The sequence below is a fragment of the Rhamphochromis longiceps genome, linkage group LG16 (assembly GCF_057381845.1).
Source record: "Rhamphochromis longiceps isolate RC_006_pf linkage group LG16, R_longiceps_female_GT1.1, whole genome shotgun sequence".
Classification (NCBI taxonomy): domain Eukaryota; kingdom Metazoa; phylum Chordata; class Actinopteri; order Cichliformes; family Cichlidae; genus Rhamphochromis; species Rhamphochromis longiceps.
The window spans coordinates 17471730-17490802 of NC_140572.1; the positions used below are offsets into that span (position 1 = coordinate 17471730).

Below are 19073 nucleotides of genomic sequence, written 5' to 3' on the forward strand. Positions count from 1 at the left end.
AACTGAATTGAATTGAACTGAATTGAATTATTGTGACTTGTGGCAGAGCTGAGCGTCACAAACAGATAAGCTGGAATGAGATAATCAGGCTTCCTTGGACTGCAGCCATGTTGACACATATCATTATCTACTGTTCACTCTGACCAACCGGTTAGTGTGAGTAGAATGACATATCCCGGTATAGTAACTAACTCCAGGGTTCAACTAGTACGTGTCCGTTTGTTGTTAGCTATTTCAATTTGTAGTTCATTTGTAGTCTGAGTTCTCTTGACCATGCACATTTGAGAAGGTTATTTTATTTTACAGGTGACCAGGCCGATCCCTGTAAGTTCCAGGCGTGTAACGAGTACGCTGAGTGTAAAGTGAACAAGTGGTCTGGGGAGGCAGAGTGCGTCTGCAATGCTGGGTATTTCAGCGTGGATGGCTTGCCCTGTCAGAGCATCTGTGAGCTGCAGACTGACTTTTGTCTCAATGACGGCAAATGCGACGTCATCCCTGGCCAGGGAGCCATCTGCAGGTGGGTGACAGGCGGGGATTAGGGGAAGTGATCTGAGATTGTGTGCTGGATAGTGTGTCTGAGTTTGCAGATTTGTGAGGCTAGTACTCCATCACATAAACAGATTTTCAAGTGCTAGCTGGGTCTCCCCATAAATCTAGCTGGCCTTGCAAATTATAAATAAGTAAATAAAATGAAGATTATGTTTTATAGCTTTGTTGGGTATGTTACACCACTCCAGGACAACTTGGTGTAAACAGCAGAACCGAGTTTATTTGGGTACTTCAGAACCGTGGCTTTCACATACAGAGCCCAAAAATACACTCTTCTTCTTTTCCTTTTTCGAACATAGTTTTTCTTTTTTCGTGACTGCCCCCTACTGGTGGAAAAACATGTAGCAGCCAAAAATCCAAACATATAGTTGAATAACACAAATACCAACAGATTTATGCAATGTTTTGGACATATTTTAGCTTTACACTTTACCAAGTGCTACATTCCTCCCCTGCTAAATAAATGTTGTCCCAACATTGAGGAAACATGACAATAAGAAACAAAAATAAACAACTATACTTCTCTTTTCCTTGTGACAACGTAGAGATGGCGTAAGTCGGAATAGGATTTAGCAGTGCTTTAAGATCACTTTCATGATGCACTATTGGACCTCAGGTGACAGAATCACATGTTACTCTCTTACCAGATAAGCATCGGCTTATAACAATGCTGAGTTGTTTCCAACAGTCCACATACAATTATTACCCTCTAAGACATTACTATCACTTTATCACGTGCTCCGGAGCTTATCAACTTAGATAGTAACCATTTAATCACAATTAACCTCATCAAACATAACGATCCAATGTCTTACGCTACCATCCCAAAAGTATCAAATACTTGTGTCACCATATTGGTAAGGCCTTGTAAGTCCCCATACATTTTTGAAAAGTAACATCATTTAAATTCAAAAAAACTCTTTCACAGTTCAATAATAACTAACTGGCACATAAGCTGCATAGTAAGGCATCTGTAGAGCTGCCCAAGGTACTCCAAACTGGTCATAGAATGGCGGTGCTGCTGCACTGGCATACAATGGGTTAACACTGTGACCAATTGCTCTTTGAACTGGTTGGCCAAACGCATCATAAGTCAATATTTTCCGTGGACATCTCTCCCTCTGAGATCTTCTCGGCTGCGGTTCCGACAGTTCTGGGTTCATTTCACTGGGCTGACCTGGCGAAGCAACAGTGTCTGATGATGCTGAGGTGTCATGTTCAGCGTTACCTTGTCCATTCACCATTTCTACTTGAAACTCTTCAGCATCCACTCTAAGCTCCGTGCTCTTTCGCTGAAGGTCCTGGTCCAGTTCAGTAGCAGGTGCAGACACCATTAAATCCCCTTGAGGCTGACAGTGGTGGTGCCTCACTCTCTGAGACCAATACTGTTCTTCATCATCTGAGCTCTCTATATGGTTCGATGCGTCTTGTAGGTCTCTTTGTTTTTGTGTCTGTGTAGTGTGGCTTCGTTCAGTTCTTGTTATTGTGGGAAGCGGTAATGCATTACAGGGCATTAACATGTTGCGGTGGAGGATACGGCCTCGCCCAGCACCACGCTCCGGCTTAACCTCATAAACAGGGCTGTTTTCCCCCTTTTGAGAGATCACTATGTGAACTTGATCCTCCCAATAGGAGCGTAACTTTCCCGGGCCTCCCCTCTCTGACATGTTCCTGACAAGTACCCTGTCCCCAGGTGAGAGTACAGCACTTTGTCTCTTCAGGTCATAATGTGATTTCCCTCTTGCCAGAGTCTTTTTAATGTTTCTGGATGCAATGTCATATGCTTCTTTCATTTGTTGTTGCCATTTGTGAGCATAATCCTCATATGATTTGCATTTGTTCGTCTCACTCAGTCCAAAAATTACATCAATAGGGAGACGTGGATGTCTACCAAAGAGTAAATAAAAGGGCGAGTACCCTGTCGAGTCACTAGTTGTGCAATTATAGGCATGCACAACTTTGTTTACATAGTCACTCCAGTTTCCTTTCTTTTCCTCATCCAGGGTCCGGAGCATTGACAGCAAGGTGCGATTAAACCTTTCCACTGGGTTCCCCTGTGGATGGTAGGGTGTGGTCTTTGAATTGGCTATTCCTGTGTACTTCTGCAGCTGTTTGAATAAATGGTTTTCAAATTCTCTGCCTTGATCGTGATGTAATTTACCAGGAAAACCAAATTTCAAGGAAAAGTCATTAAAAATTTTGTCTGCTGCTGTTTTGCCAGATTTGTTGCTTGAGCAAACTTGGTGAAGTTGTCCTGTAACACTAAAATATACTCATACCCTCCCCTGCTCTTTTCGAGATGGACATAGTCTATTGAAACCATTTCAAAGGGTGCAGTAGCTGGCACGTGACACATGGGGGCCCTACACTGAACTGTAGGTTTTTTCTGAATATTACATTTGCACACCTGTGTGATGAAAAACTCAATATCTTTGTACATATTCGGCCAATAAAACCTACTCCTTGCCAAATTCATCACACGGTCCACCCCCAAGTGACCCATTTCGCAGTGAAGGTGTTTGTACACCAGTTCTTTGTGCGATTCCGGAATCACAATCTGAGTGTAAGTCACAGTCTTTCGTATCAGCAACCCGTCATCTGAGATAAACAGCTTTTTCCACTCGTGTAGTAGCTGTTTTCCTGTAGGGGTTTTGAGCGCTGATGTCTTGTCAAGACTCGCACCAGTACTCTTTAAGTTAAGAACATAAGCTATGGCAGGGTCCTGCTTTTGAGCTTGCAATAGCTCCTGCGTTGTGATCCTCACATCTGGCAGATTTTCTGTAAGTATTTTGTTTACTTCTGGATTGCATGTTATGGCTGATATCCAATCCAGTTGTTTGTCTTCCTGTGTTTCAATGGCATTCAGTACTGCGCTTAACACTTCAGGCGAACACAGCTCAGTACATTCTGACATGTATGAATCCATACTAGAAGGTGTTCTGGACAAAAAGTCTGCATCAACGTTACTTTTTCCGGGTCGGTATTTCAGTGTTATGTTAAAATCAGCCAGCTCGGAAACCCATCTGTGCCCTGTTGCATTCAGTTTAGCTGTGCCTAAAACATAGGTTAAAGGGTTGTTATCACTGTACACTGTCACTGAGGGAGCATAGAACAAATAGTCTCTAAAGCGCTCAGTCACAGCCCATTTTAGTGCCAAAAACTCAAGTTTCCCTGAGTGCCACCTGTAGTTCCTCTCAGCTTGTGTTAATGTTCTTGACCCATATCCAATGACTCTTAATTTACTGTCCTGCCTTTGATACAAAACTGCACCAAGGCCTTCTTCTGAAGCATCGATGTGCAGAATGAAGGGTTCCTCAAACTTAGGATAAGCCATCACAGGTGGATTAGTCAAAACATCCACCAAATAGTCTAGTGCTTTTTGGTGGCTGTCACTCCATATGATTTTTTGGGTGGGTGCAGCATGCCCCGCCTTGGCTGACCGCGCTGGTGTTTGGGTGTGGTCAACTGAGAGTAAATCATATAGGCACTTTGCATGTCTTGAAAAATCTTGTACATAGCTTCGGTAGTATCCTAAAAATCCTAAAAGCTTTCTCAGCTCTTTAATGTTTGTTGGTGGGTTGTCCTTCAAAGCTCGTACTGCTTGTACCTCTTTGTCATCCATTTTGTAGCCGTCTGCTGAAATGATTTTGCCCACATAGCGGACCTCATTTTTAAACAAGTCACATTTATCAGGTCTTAGTTTTACTCCCCAAGCCCGCTGACGTTTGAGAACTGATCTCAAATCTTCAATATGCTGTTCAAATGTTTGACTGTACACCAAAACATCATCTAAATATGGAGTGCATATTTTGTCCCTCAAGCCTTCCAAACTTTCCTCCATGCTCCGCTGGAAAGCTGCAGGTGCATTGGTGAGTCCAAATGGGATTCTATTCCATTCATACAGCCCCCAGGGTGTTGTGAAGGCGGTATATTTTTTTGAGTCTTCGCTGATTTCACCTTGATAGTACGCTTTGCCTTGGTCAAGCACACTAAACCACCTATTGCCGCCAAGTCCATCAAGGATTTCCTGTATTCGTGGAATAGGGTGTCTGTCTGGAATGGTCTTTTTATTGAGGCCCCTATAATCAACACACAGTCTCAGGCCTCCATCCCGCCTCCTCACACACACTATTGGAGAGGCATATGGTGAGGTTGATTTGTGAATAAAGTCTTTTTTTAACAAGTCCTGAATGTGACTTTTTACTTCATCATAGAGAGCACGTGGGACTGCATTATAGGATTTGGCTACAGGAATCTGATCAGTGAGTTTGATATCCATTTTTAAATTTTTTATGTAACCAACTTCCTCTTTGTGTTTAGCAAATGCGCCTGACTCCTCCCTTAACATTTCCAAGACAACTGCCTGTTGTTCTGTGTTAAGGTGGCCCAAATTGACAGGTGGTTCCCAAGGCTCTTCTGCTGAGCTAGGTGGGTTCTGATTGTCTTTTTCTACAATCGAGCCTATCTGAGCTTCTTTGAGATTTACAGGATAACTATGTGTTACCCTCTCTATGTTACCTAGAAGGGTTTTAGGTGGCAGCACAATGTCATGTTTGGTAGCATTAGTAACATAGATATTGACTTTGCGGGTACTGCCTGATATAGACAGCAACTGGCAGTTAGATTTCAGACCCTCATCTAAAGACAAGTTTTCATCTGGCTCAAAAAGCATTTCACTTTTTACCTTTAGGTCTGTTTTGATGGAACAACTAACGCCGTACATTTGTCCACTCGGTACGACAATAGCTTTGCGTCCTGATCTGATAGGATAAGTAACTATCTCGCTACTGGTGGTGTGGATAAGGTTCAACAGTGCTTCTGCTTTGCTTGATCCTACTCTTAGAGAGTTTCTGAGTAAAGACAAGCTTTCACTGGACTGAGTAGTGTCTTTTTTTATCAGTTCCTCAATAGCATTAAACCCTATTATTGGTTTTTGCATCACATCCTGACTTACTAGGATTGGAACCCGAACCTCATTCTGAGCTACAGCTTTTCCTCTCGAATCACAAAGGCTAAGGCTAACTTCTACCCAACCCTGGAAAGGGACTTCAGATCCATTTACAGCTCTCAAGTCTAAAAGTTCATCCTTACTTAGTAAATCGCTGATGGGGTGAACTTCTAAGTGAGGTAAATTGTCTGATTTCCAGCATGCACTCATTATTGAAACTTGGGCTCCCGTGTCCCACAGTGCCTGTGTTTTGCAGTTATTCATTCTACACCATACTAGACACTTTCTGCCCACGAGCTGTGCTACTTTTCTTTTTTTGGTACTTAAATTTAACACGTTTGGGGGTTGGTTCCTAATTTTAGGATTTCCTGAGTCAGTTGGTGATGCTAGGGATAAGCTTTGGGCCTTGGGAATGTTATCACATTGGGACATTGGTGGTAAAGCTGTGGCTTGTCCCGCAGTCACAGCCCCGCCCAGTTTTCCTGCTTCTGAGCTCCCCTTACTTTACATCCCTTTGCCCAGTGAGAGTCACTGCCACATTTGAAACAATGGTCACAGTCCCTGTTTTCTTGTTGACATGCAGAGCATCGCCTTTTTGGTCTCTGAGCTGCCTTTCTGTACGCCCTGACTTGTCTACCACCATCACCACTTCTATCTCGTTGGACAGTTTGCACTAGTGAAGCTACCTGTCCTGTGAGTTCCCTAATTGCTGAGTTACTTTCCTCAATTTTTGCAAATAAGGAGTTATCTTTGAGGGTTTTAGCCAGTTTTGTGTCAGGCTGGCTTGTGCGGGGATCAGTAAGCGCTACATTCTGCTCAACTACATTTAGTCCTGTTCTAAATGACCTGTGGGCTTTTGCCTTTAATGCTCTCTCGCTTTCATTGTACTGGGCTGTTTGCATTTTCATTAATAAGAGTTCATCGCTACAGTTTTCATCCTGCAAATATGCTCTCATTTCTGCTCTGACATTGTCATTTAGAAGACCCGTTCTAATGGACTGAAAACATTGACTTTGAACAAGTTCTTTGTTATACTTTAGGCTAGACTGGGTGCGCTCAGATGCGAAAAGGATTTTTTGACGCAAATCCAGCACTCTAATCAGGAACTCAAGTGGTGTTTCATTTGCCCCCTGTGTAGCTTTGGTTAATTGCTGGTACAGTACTGTTGCATCCGTTTCTGCATAATGGGCTTTTAGAACTTGTCTCAGGCTGGTCAATGTGAGATCTTCTTTCCCTTCCAAATAGCTCCTTAGTTTTAACCCAGGACTGATGGCACGTATGACAGCCTCCACAATCTCAGCTTCAGAGTAGCCCGTTTTTAAGCCGCTTTCCATCTGGTGCTCTAAGCTACTGAAACTCAGCGTGTCTTTAGCTGTAGACTCACCCACATGTCCACTTATCCTGAAGTCTTTTCTGAATCCACCTGATGAAACATTACAGCAGCTGTTGCCAATACAGTCTCTCCCCTTGCGCTGTGTTTCGCCGTCCAGCGACGTCCTCATGGCCACCTGCTGCTCCGCTGATGTCCCTTGAGCCGCCTGATGCTCTAGCGATGTCATCGGCCCTGTCCGCTGCTCCGGAGGTGCCCGCGCCGCTGCCAGTTGCTCCTCGTGCACAGCCTCCACCGTCATCTCCGCTCTGTCTGAAGATGAAGACCGGACCACCGCTCCTGCGCCGACAGCCGCTGACCGCGCCTCCACCAGCAAAACCAGCACATCATTTAGCTCCAGAAGCACCGACATGCCTTCACCCTCTCGCTGTAAAAGCTCTTCTCGTTCACAAAACTGGCTAATAAGCTTAACGAGAGCTCTGCGAGATTTGCTTTGTATTTCTTTGCTGCCCTTTTCTGTAATATTACATAGTTCACATACTCTGAGCAGTTCTTCCAAAGAAAGTCCACATAACTTCTGCTCCAATTCCAACAAAAAATCTTCACGGTTCACAGACATGCTTGAAAGATAACTAAGACGAGTAAAACTCTCTCAGTGTATCCGACCGGAGAAAACACAGTTTCCGTGGCATTAGCTAGACTGTCGCAATCCGTTAGCATTAGCTCCTTTGCTCTGTCACGCTCCTTTACTGTGTTCCTCTGTGTGAAGTAGTCCCAAAAACTATCTCGGTGGAACCTCCAAAATGTTACACCACTCCAGGACAACTTGGTGTAAACAGCAGAACCGAGTTTATTTGGGTACTTCAGAACCGTGGCTTTCACATACAGAGCCCAAAAATACACTCTTCTTCTTTTCCTTTTTCGAACATAGTTTTTCTTTTTTCGTGACTGCCCCCTACTGGTGGAAAAACATGTAGCAGCCAAAAATCCAAACATATAGTTGAATAACACAAATACCAACAGATTTATGCAATGTTTTGGACATATTTTAGCTTTACACTTTACCAAGTGCTACAGGTACAAAATATAATTAGACCAGCCCAGATTTATTTTCTGACCTTACCCTCTCCCATACTCCGCTTCAGCTTCTCTTTTGTTTATTCCATCTGCTCTTCTGACGACTTTGTGACTCAGAGCCTTTCGTTGCCCTGCCCCATGACTTTGGTGTGCACTTCCACCATAAATTCTCTTTCTATTTTTAAATCATGGGTCAAAACCCATCTGTTCAGAAATGCATACCATTCATTGTAACATAGTCTTAGTCAATTGTTACTTTGATCACTGTTGTGTATATGTTTTTAATTTGCTGTACTAATGTAATTTGTCCTTGAGGGTTTTTAAAGGTGCCTAAAAATAAAATGTATTAGATTTTAGCAAATCTGCAAAGGCTCAAAACTTTGCCAGTTAATATTCAGTTATCTACACCAGAAGACATTTATTTTTGTTGCCCTGTACATACTTGAAAACAGTAACGCTAAGATGTGATTAACATGGTGATTAATTTTCTCTGCTCCAGGATAAAAGATTTCAGTTTAATGTGATATAGTCCAAACCCTTTCTTAAATTTTATACTACCTTAGATGCTTTTACATATTTTCCAAGACATTCCTGATGATCACAGGCTTTGTTTTGTGTGACTAAAGATCTGTGCATATGCATCTATATCCAAACATGCAAATTTGTATGTGGTGTGTAAGTTGTGCACAAGATGACGTGCCAAGAACAATCCAACATCAGTGACAGAAATATGTCCGGTGGCTATGTTCACGATTTTGTATGTGGTGTGCTCAACTTGAGTGATTATGAACAAACAAGGACGGGCCTTTGTTCCAAGATGAGTGCTTAACATTTGTTTCACACCCACTACCACATCGTAAAACACACAGGCAGCTCCAGATGCTGTTGGATCGTTGTTTACCTCACACCGTCCAACAAAAGTGTTGTGGTGCTCCAAACGAGTGGTGTGAATTGTTGATTCTTTATTCCAAAAGTATTAATGATTTAATGACTTGTTGTCGTCAGTGATGACTTTTTAAAGATTTTTGTTATTCAGTGAAAGAAAGAGACGTTACAACATGACGCATGACGTGTATGTATGAATCATGATGTGGGATGCAGCATTTTCATCTTCTGCTGTTTCCAATGCTTCTCGTCTTTTTCGTTTTTTGAACACTGGAAAAAAATGTTATCGCGGTTTTGAAAAATTTCCAACGTCATCCCCAGGTGTCGCGTCGGGGAGAACTGGTGGTACAGAGGAGAACATTGCGAGGAGTACGTGTCCGAGCCGCTGGTTGTTGGCATAGCGATTGCCTCTGTAGCTGGCTTCCTCTTGGTGGCCTCTGGAGTCATCTTCTTCCTGGCCAGGACTTTACGGGATCAGTATGACAAGGATGAGTCAGAGGACCCCATACGGTAAGGAGTGCACGTCAAATGCTGTTAGTACCCAAAGAGTCATTTCAACACCACAGAGCACATGGGGATGGTTTAATAATGAAAGAATTTGGATTTCTGTTGCAGTTAAGAGTTTACAGGATATTTGTAATGTTGTTTGACTTTAGTAATTATGACTGTGCTTTTAATCTCGCTGCCTCTCTGTAAAGCTGTTGGATTTAGATTTCTACAGTGGGCAAACCATTCAGAAGGCTCAAGGGCATGTTCACGACTGAGAAACCAGCTTTTCAGTGCACTCCACACCTGAGTATCAATATAATGCATATTTCACAGAACTTCAGTTTTTCATTTACAGATTCATCCACTGAAGCCACATTTAACAGTTTAAATAGTTTCAGTTAAGATTTGGAGCTGTATTTAATGCGTATGGTGCATGCTACAGTGGAAAATGTTAACGCCTGGTCTATCGTATTTGATACCTGAGTTTTGTGTGATACCAATTAAAAATCATATATGCAAATCATTATTTATTTATTCAAAAAAATTGCCAGAAATTTTTTTTCTGACAATTATTTCATGGTTCAGTCTTTAAATGGATATTAAATTTGATTAAAATAGGAAAATTAACACTAAATCCTTTTGTCAGTCAGTCTTAAATGGAAAGAAACCATACTTTATGGTTTGATAGTGAAGAGAAATACTTAAATTTAGTCTGTTTGATGACCAACCCTCTTCCATGCAATCAGCGTGGTTATTTTCTTGAGGGGACAGACTAAGTTGAGAAATCCCAGGCCAGTCGCCACAGTCAAAGTTTCCACTGTACCATCTCTTTATCCTTCTAAACTTACAGCGGTACAGCCATCGTCTCCTGCTGCCTGGATGTTTGGAGTGTCCTGCTTTGCTCCTTTCCTGAATTCCTCTGACACACACACACACACACACACACACACACACACACACACACACACACACACACACACACACACACACACACACACACACACACACACACACACAAAGATCTGTCTGGCATGGATCCCGGACCTGTCTGTGGAGAATGACTGATATGGTGCTGATCTATTGCTGAAAAGCCTTAAACACATAACACATTAGGCTTTCTACTAGTCTGGAATCTGACTTTCTGGCACAAGCAGGCTGGCTTATCTAAGCCTAATAAAGGCTATTCCACAATAACATCTTATTTACTGAGACCCACAGTGTTACGGAGGATGTAAATCATTGTGTAGCTGATGAATAAAAATGTGTGTGTGTGTGTGTGTGTTAATAATGCGTGGCCTCAAGATAACTAGTCTGTTGTTTACTGGCCACACTATGTGAACTCTATAATGCTATTATTACGCATGAAGCATGGATAAATTAGTTTTAATTCCATTATATTTTGATTTTGAGAGGCTTTATTGTTGAATTCATTTTACCCTATCACATGTCAAGGCAGTCGCTTGAATTTGGCACACACTGGATCCTATACAGAGCAATCAGAACACCCTCATTAGAGAGTGTGTGCTAGTTCAGCGAGCGAGGAGTAGACAAGGTTCATTTCTCCTTTGTAAAACTGCAGCATATTGCATGCAATATTTTCATATCTGGTCCACATCTGTTTTTGTCATTATTTAAAGCTTCTGCTAAACAACATTTGTCAAATTCATCCATGCCTTACGTGTTATAATAGCCCTATGGAGCTTGGCTGCTATAGTGAGTCAACAACAGACTGCATTTCTCATAGCCACTCATCAATAAGTGCTACAATTTCTTATTCCCATGTACTACTTTCTAATGGGCACAAGTTATTGATGAAACGTACAATAACATTTTTCATGGCCGCGGAGCTCTTTTCCTGACTTCTTCCTCCTGGATGTGTGACTCTGTTTCCCACCCTTTCTCTACCATGCGACTGACTTCACTGTTTGTGTCATTTTGCAGGCGAGCAGAGAGTCTCCCATCTTTAGAGAGGGCGACCAAGTACAACCCCATGTATGAGAGTGAAGCGACCACAGGCTACAGTCACTACTACCGCCGCTACCCTGAAGCTCCCGTGTACAGCAGTGCCAGCGCTGAGGCCTCCACTGACTTCAGCAGCGAGGAGATACGACACATCTATGAGAACAGCGAACTGACTAGGGAGGTTCGTGAGAGAACTACAGTCCAGTGGTTGAATTAGAAGAGAGGGTTGTCTTTTCTTTACCTCATTATTTCTTTTAACTCTTGGATTAGTAAGCAGAAGTAATTCCCAAGTCACCCTGTCTACTCTGTACACATAAAACACCAGGCTTAAGTTTATACAACACTCAGAAGACTGTTTGGCTCGAATTTTGTGAGAAAATTGCTGTTGCTGTTTGGGCCAAAAAACAAAAAAAGAGTGCAGTGCAGCTGGGAATTTTGAGGAAGTTACACACCAAGAGCAATACATATTAATTACACGTTTTACCTGTCTATGATGAAAAATAATTAATATCAGGTTTTTATTGCCATCTGCCTTTTGTTGACTTAAAATTCTTTGTGGCTTTTTTCTGATGTCATGTTTTCACTAAGCTGCAGCCTGTTGAGTTTACTGTTTATCTGCCTGTGATGTAATGTTCCTTCTGGACATATATCCTGTTTTTCTGTAGGAAATCCAAGACAGGATACGCATCATTGAGCTCTACGCTAAGGACCGGCAGTTTGCAGACTTTGTACGGCAGCACCAAGCGTAAGCGGCTCACTTGTTATCCTCTTTTTGGACTATGATCAGATAAAGAAACGGGCCAAACAAACCAGGCTGTGAGGAGAAGGGGAAGCGAGTTTGAGATACAGGAGGCCAACAGGACACATTTATCATTCCTAAATTGTCACCAGCCAGACCTGGAACTGATACAGTGAGGTTGAAACCATTACAAGATGCAGACATGTATTCCACTGCCAGCTTGCCTGGCGATAGCAGTTTCCCCGTGGTACTGATTGTTTTTAAGCCGTATCTGGTAATAGATCACCTCCAAACCAAGCTGAGTGAAATTGTAGTTCCATGTTGAATGTAATAAAGTAACTTATCAACCTCAGAAGTATCTAATGATATTATCTAATGTTACAGCATGGTGGCTCAGTGATTAGCACTGTTTTCTCACAGCAAAGGAGTCCTGGATTTGAACCCAAGCTGGGCACTTCTGTGTGGAGTGTGTGTGCTCTCTCCCATGTAATCCTGCCCATCCAAGCCCAAGACTTTCCCAAAAATAAGAGTTTCACTTCTTGCATAAATAAAGGTTAATATATGCTTTTTCTATGCCTCTGCATGTACTACAGTGTCCTGGATACCCAGAGAGAGAGCTCCTCTACACAGATATGAAGCCGTCCTGTGAACAGTGAGGTATTTTGCCTTAATCTGAATGCTTGTTCTTTTTTAGATTAGATTAGATAGAACTTTATTAATCCCTTGGGTGGGTTCCTCTGGGAAATTCGATTTCCAAAAAAGCACAGCACCGACAGAAGTTACAGAGTTACAGAATATTATATATATAAATACACACACACACACACACATATATATAAATACAGAGACAATATAAATAAAATATACGAAGGGGATAAATAGAATAAATAGGAATAAAAAATAAAAATACAAGTGAATTGCACATTTCAAGTATTGAGTCTATTGCACTGTTGACTATTTACAAAAGTATTGCACAAAAGGTATTGCACAGTGAGGTGAAGAGGCACTACAGCTTAGTTGTTCCCCCCTCCTTTGTCCTCCTGTTGCCCCTCCCTCTCCCCTCCAGAGAGGAGTTAAACAGTTTGATGGCGTGTGGGACAAAGGAGTTTTTAAGTCTGTTAGTTCTTGTCTTTGGGAGAAGCAACCTGTCACTGAACAGACTCTTCTGGTTGTTAATGGCTGTGTGCAGAGGATGCCTGGCATTGTCCATAATGTCCATCAGTTTCTTTAATGTCCTTTTCTCTGCCACTGTCACCAGAGTGTCCAGCTTCATGCCGACCACAGAGCTAGCCTTCCTGATCAGTTTCTCCAGCCTGGATGAGTCCTTCTTTGCTGTGCTGCTCCCCCAGCACACCACAGCATAGAAAAGTACTCCAGCAACCACCGACTGGTAAAACATCCTCAGGAGCTTCCTGCAGATGTTAAAAGACCTCAGCCTCCTGAGGAAGTACAGTCGGCTTTGGGCTTTTTTATACAGGTGCTCTGTGTTGCATGACCAGTCCAGTTTATTGTCCACCCACAGCCCGAGGTACTTGTACTTGTTGACCACCTCCACCTCCTCCCCCTCTATCTGAACCGGCAGTGGACCTGCTCTAGACCTCCCGAAGTCCACAACCAGTTCCTTAGTCTTTGAGGTGTTGAGTTGCAGGTGGTTTGTGTGACTCCATGCGACAAAGTTCCTCACCAGACTTCTGTACTCCTCTTCCTGATCATCCCAGATACACCCCATGATGGCTGTGTCGTCTGCAAACTTCTGAATATGGCATAATTCAGAGTTGTAGCAGAAGTCAGAGGTGTACAGGGTGAAGAGAAGAGGGGACAGCACAGTTCCCTGTGGTGCTCCTGTGCTGCTGACCACTGTGTCAGACGTGATGTCCTTCAGCCTGACGTACTGTGGTCTGTCGGTGAGGTAGTCGGAGATCCAAGCGACCAGGCAGGGGTCCACCTCCATCCTGTTCAGTTTTTCCTGAAGCATACAGGGCCGGATGGTATTAAAGGCACTGGAAAAGTCCAGAAACAGGATCCTGACCGTGCCTTTTCCCCCATCCAGGTGTGAGTGGGCTCTGTGTAGGAGGTACAGGATGGCATCCTCCACTCCGACACCCACCTTGTATGCAAACTGTAGTGGGTCCTGGGCATGTTGTACCTGTGGTCGGAGGAGGTTGAGGAAGAGCCGCTCTAGAGTCTTCATAAGATGTGACGTCAGTGCCACCGGTCGGAAGTCATTCAGCTCATTGGGCCGGTTCTTTTTGGGGACCGGGACGATGCAGGATGTCTTCCATAGGGCGGGCACTCTCCCCAGTCGCAGACTGAGGTTGAAGACTCGTTGTAGCGGCTCCCCAAGTTCAGCAGCACACGCCTTTAGCATCCTAGGACACACCTTGTCTGGGCCTGCTGCCTTTCTGGGGCGAAGCTTCCTCAGTTGTCTCCTGACCTGATCCACTGTGACACTGGGAGATGTTTGGGAGGAGGGGAGGGGGGGAGATGTCTTGCTGCTGAGAGAGGGATTGGAGGAGGGGGGTGTCATGGTGTCAGGAAGGGGGGGAAGCGAGGGAGGTAGGAGAGTGGGGATTGGACTCTGTAGTGAGGGTGAGGGTGGGGGGGTTGTGGGCTGGTCAAACCTGTTGAAGAAGTTGTTGAGTTCGTTTGCCTTCTCCACAGTCCCCCCCACTGTGCTTTTCTTGGTGTTGTGGCCTGTGATGGTTTTCACACCATTCCAGACCTCCCTCATATTGTTCCTCTCCAACTTCTGCTCCACCTTCCTCCTGTAGGTGTCCTTTGCTTCCCTCAGGCAGCGTTTCACCTCCCGCTGTGCTGCTTTCATCTCCTCCTTCACTTTGCTCCTGAAAGCAAACAATACTCCTTTTAACAATACTCCTCGATATAGTTCTTAAGAATGGTGATCAAGTAAGAAAAGAAATGTAATTTCTCATACATTTAAGAACAGCACCAGTTAATTCTTAACTTATTGTAATTTATCTTTTTCAGTAAAGAAAATTTAGATAACGAGAATTCAGGAAGCTGATTATTATCTATTTTGTACATAAGAGCAGGAAAACAAAAGATAAAAAAGATAAAGGGCAAGTAAATGACAAGGGGGGTTTAATACTCCAAACGAATTGATTGATTACCAGAGCAGATTGCCTAGGTTGGTGTAAACCGCACCGTAGATGGGAAGAAACTGAGCGTGCAGTAGATAAAGTACAGTAGATAATGATAAATGACGTCATACTTTTCCATTTTGCTTTTCCATTTTCAATGACCCATGGGTTACTGGCTCTCTGCAGATGTGGAAGAAATTAAAATCACTCAGGATTTAAATGATTTTCAACAACTTGTTCAGCATTTTTTAATGTATGCTTTTTATATTCTTTTTAAATTAGTGCAGACTAAAACAAAATGTAAAACATCGGACTGTTTTCTTTGTTTTTATGAGTGGTTGAGTACAGCACTATTACTAGTATAGGAGCAGTTAAGTGGCTGCTGGATTCAGCTTCATATGGTGAAATAAGATCGATATCAGTCTTTTCATCTGTCCCCAAAAACCAAATTTACATATTTCCAACAATTCCAAACTATTAAAGCCTGGCTCACCAGTGCACTCACAGCATATTGCACATGAATCACAGAGAAATAAGACATTTCCTAAAACTTAATGTTAAATTCATTTTGCTGAATCAAGAGCATGTGCTCAATCATTAGAGATAATACATTCAAAGGCAAAATATAGTAACTATATAGTTTTGAGTGTGTACCATACTGTATATTTTGTTTTGTTTGTAACTTTCATACTGACACTCCTCTCACCCTTCACAGAAACGCACCTGTGTTTCTCAACGTCAAGCTCCCCGTCAAGACTGTCATCTTTTCTTTGCCACAATTCTCAGAGCCTGGATTGCACTGCTTAAACTGGACTGTCTCACAGCATACGTCTCTCCACAAAAAGTCTGCGTCCGTCTCTGCCTGTGCGAGGGCAGAGGTGCTGATGCTTCTTCCTCCGCCCTCAGTGCCTTCTCTTGACAGGGTGAGCTTGTTGTGACATCAGGGGATGCGTCTGCTGCTTATTCATCGGACATTTCCCTGCAAGGAAAAGTAGACCGCATCCTGTTACTTGAAATTTTGACAGATGAACTGCATCAAGTAGTATTTTTATTTAGTATGGGCTCTTTTCATCATGCCTACCTGTCCATTCTTAAAAGGGAAGAACATAAATACATGTGAATATGTATGTATTGTATGTATATAGCTAAACTGATGTCTGGTAGGGAAGATTTTTCTCTTTACAGTAGGGATTCTCAGAGAGATACTGAGAAAGCAACTTTTTTAGTAAATGGTGCTATTTTAATATTAAATGCTCTTTGAAATGTAGGTCTGCAATGATTCGCTTTTACAATTTAAAAGCAACACCAATAAACCAATTATGTATATTTGGATATTATCCTACATTAAAAGGATAGTTCAGCATTTTCAGATGTACGCTTCTCAGTTTCTGACAGAGTCTGTCAGGTTGGCTTTAACATATTAACTCAAGACGAGCGTGTTTTTATGTAGATTTTTTTTAGTTTTATTTGGGAAATTTACTTGTCAAAGTGAAACCAGAAAGCTGGCAGTGGAATTCTGATCAGTCATTCCTGAAAAAAAGCTAAAAGGCCACAACTACAACTATGTGTAAAGAGAACAGTATTAATCTTTGAATTCATTTGTCTTCAGTCCAATTGCGACAGGTGAAATAGCTGAAAAATAGCCACACAGTCTGCCTTCACAAGCATTTGTGAAAGAATGGGTCTTTGTAATGAGTTCTCTGATTTTGAGGATATGATGCCACCGTACAACAAATCACTTCATAAAATTTCTTCCCACTACAATCAACTGAAATTGGTGTAACAAAAACTCCAAACCTCCTCTGTTGTTAACATCAGCACCGTAACTGTGCGCCAAGAGCTTCATGTCATAGGTCTCATTGGCTGAGCAGGTCGTCCAGATGTAATGTGTAGGTGGGCAAGTACTTTTCTACATATAGTGTTATATAAATATTGAAGATTTGTTACATCTTTATAGCCGTCTGTACAAAAATATGCTTCACTATGTGCGTCAAAGAACAAAAACATAAAAAGAGGGTTTTCGCCACTTGAAAAACTTTATATGTGGATTTGCCTTTAGCGGTGCTCCAGACAGAGCCAGGCAATAAAGTTTCTGCTTATATTCAGTTTTTGTACGTTTGGATGTGCAGATATCGAAGAGGTATTCATCTTCCTCTAAACGTACTCCAGGAACAATGTATGTCACAAAATCAAACTATTCCTTTAAGGTGGCCAAAAGCAGCGAACTTGTTAAGTGTTAGACTGTTTCTGTTTCTCTTCATAAATGACAAACTTTGGTGTTTGTTTATAGTGTATGACAAAGCAGACAAGAGTGAAAAAAATGCTGGTGAGGGAAGAAAGGCAGAGAGCATGAACCTTCTACAGCTCAGAAATAAGTGAAAACACGTTTCAGTGGAAAAATGCTCCAAGGCAAGCGGCCCAGGGATTTGACCAAATGATGTGCTTTCAGATGTAAAATGCAATGCAAACTGGAAGAACAGGAAAAACTAGGATGAGCGAACTGATAAACAACATATGCTCTTTGGAAAGATGACCTCAAGCTATGTCTTCTGCTGAGAGAAGCTGTACGGTTACCAGCGATTTTTTAAAAAAGTGATCTGTCCTTTGTCTGCTTATCTGGCCACGATACTCTTCTTTAATCTGAAACCTTCTGACAGACTAAACCCAGTGCTTTCTTTGGCATTCCCATCCATTCCTCCCTGGATTTGTTGGACTTGACCCTTTTGGTCCTTTTAGAGGACCCTAATAGCTACAACCCAGTTAGTTTTTATCGTCATCCAGTTTATCCGCTGATTCTGTTATAGGAGGCCACAATATTATAATGTTGGATATAAATAATGTCCTAGCTTCTTGTTTACATAGCACATATCCCATCCTTTGGTCTTCTGTTAGAGCTCTACACAAGTGAGAAAAACAACACTGGTGGAACGGACTCTTATGATATTGTCATGCCTTTTGCAACTTATTTTCAATTTGTATATGTATGCTTTTTTTTGTCTGCATACAGTTTTTACCACCACCATTTATAACATCCGCTACCTGGACAAACAAGCCAATCATCACATACAGTGTCCTGCCATTAAAATAGCAGTTGTCCTGTAGGATGTAAATTGTGTGTGTTTGCAGTGTTTCAACATTTTCTTTTTATACTGATGACACCATGTTAACAGTGTTATCATGCTGTGCAGCTGTGTAAAGGACTAATAAGGTGTAACAAGTACAAAAATAAAATATTTTATTATAAAATGAAGAATCCACTCCTGTGTGAAGAATCACGAAGCACATTTACGTTAAAATTTTACTTTCCATTTACCACCATGGTACTGGACATTATTTACACACTGTCTGCAAATTACGATGTCATGTTGGCAACTGCTAAGCATAAACCTAGCAGCAAATATTACATTTCAGTCAGCAGGAATCTTGTTAAAAGAACATTGCTATTTATATTCATCAGCCACATTGTTAGGTACACCTATTCAACTGCTGCAGTTAATGAAAATGTGTATCAGCCAGTCACATGGCAGCAATTCAGTACATTTAGCTAAGCAGAGATGGCCAAGATGACCTGCTGAATTTCAAATCAAACATCAGGAAGGAAAGTGATTTCAGTGACTTTGAACGTGACATGATTGTCAGATTGTCATGGTGTCAGATGGTCTGGTCCATAGGTCCATACCAGGAACTGCTGATCTACTAGGATTTTCCCACACAACCATCTTAGGGTTTACAATGAATGCTCTAAAAGGGAATACTTATCTGACATGTTCTTTGGTTGAAAATGTTTTCATTTCAGAAGTAAGAGAAGAACGCCCTGACTGCTTTGAGCTGATTTGAAGGTAACAGTAAGTCAAATAACCACTCGTTACAAGTATGCAGAAGAGCATCACTGTATCAAAACACATCAAATCTTTAAGCAGATGGGCTACAGCTGCAGAGCACGCCTGGTATCACTCCTGTCAGCTAAAAACAGGAAAGTAAGGATTTTCACCA

General features: G+C 42.2%; 1 protein-coding gene across 1 annotated transcript in view; it reads left to right on the forward strand.

Annotated features, from left to right (window-relative positions):
* The window catches only part of impg2a (interphotoreceptor matrix proteoglycan 2a), a 33991-nt gene extending 15699 nt beyond the window's left edge, over window positions 1-18292 (forward strand). Inside the window, exons 18-23 of the mRNA XM_085384976.1 lie at window positions 307-517; window positions 9111-9299; window positions 11220-11421; window positions 11906-11985; window positions 12573-12636; window positions 15796-18292. Coding sequence (XP_085241102.1) covers window positions 307-517; window positions 9111-9299; window positions 11220-11421; window positions 11906-11985; window positions 12573-12615 — 725 coding nt within the window. The 3' untranslated portion in view covers window positions 12616-12636; window positions 15796-18292. The remainder of the gene's footprint in view (window positions 1-306; window positions 518-9110; window positions 9300-11219; window positions 11422-11905; window positions 11986-12572; window positions 12637-15795) is intronic.
* Window positions 18293-19073: the final 781 nt, after the last annotated feature.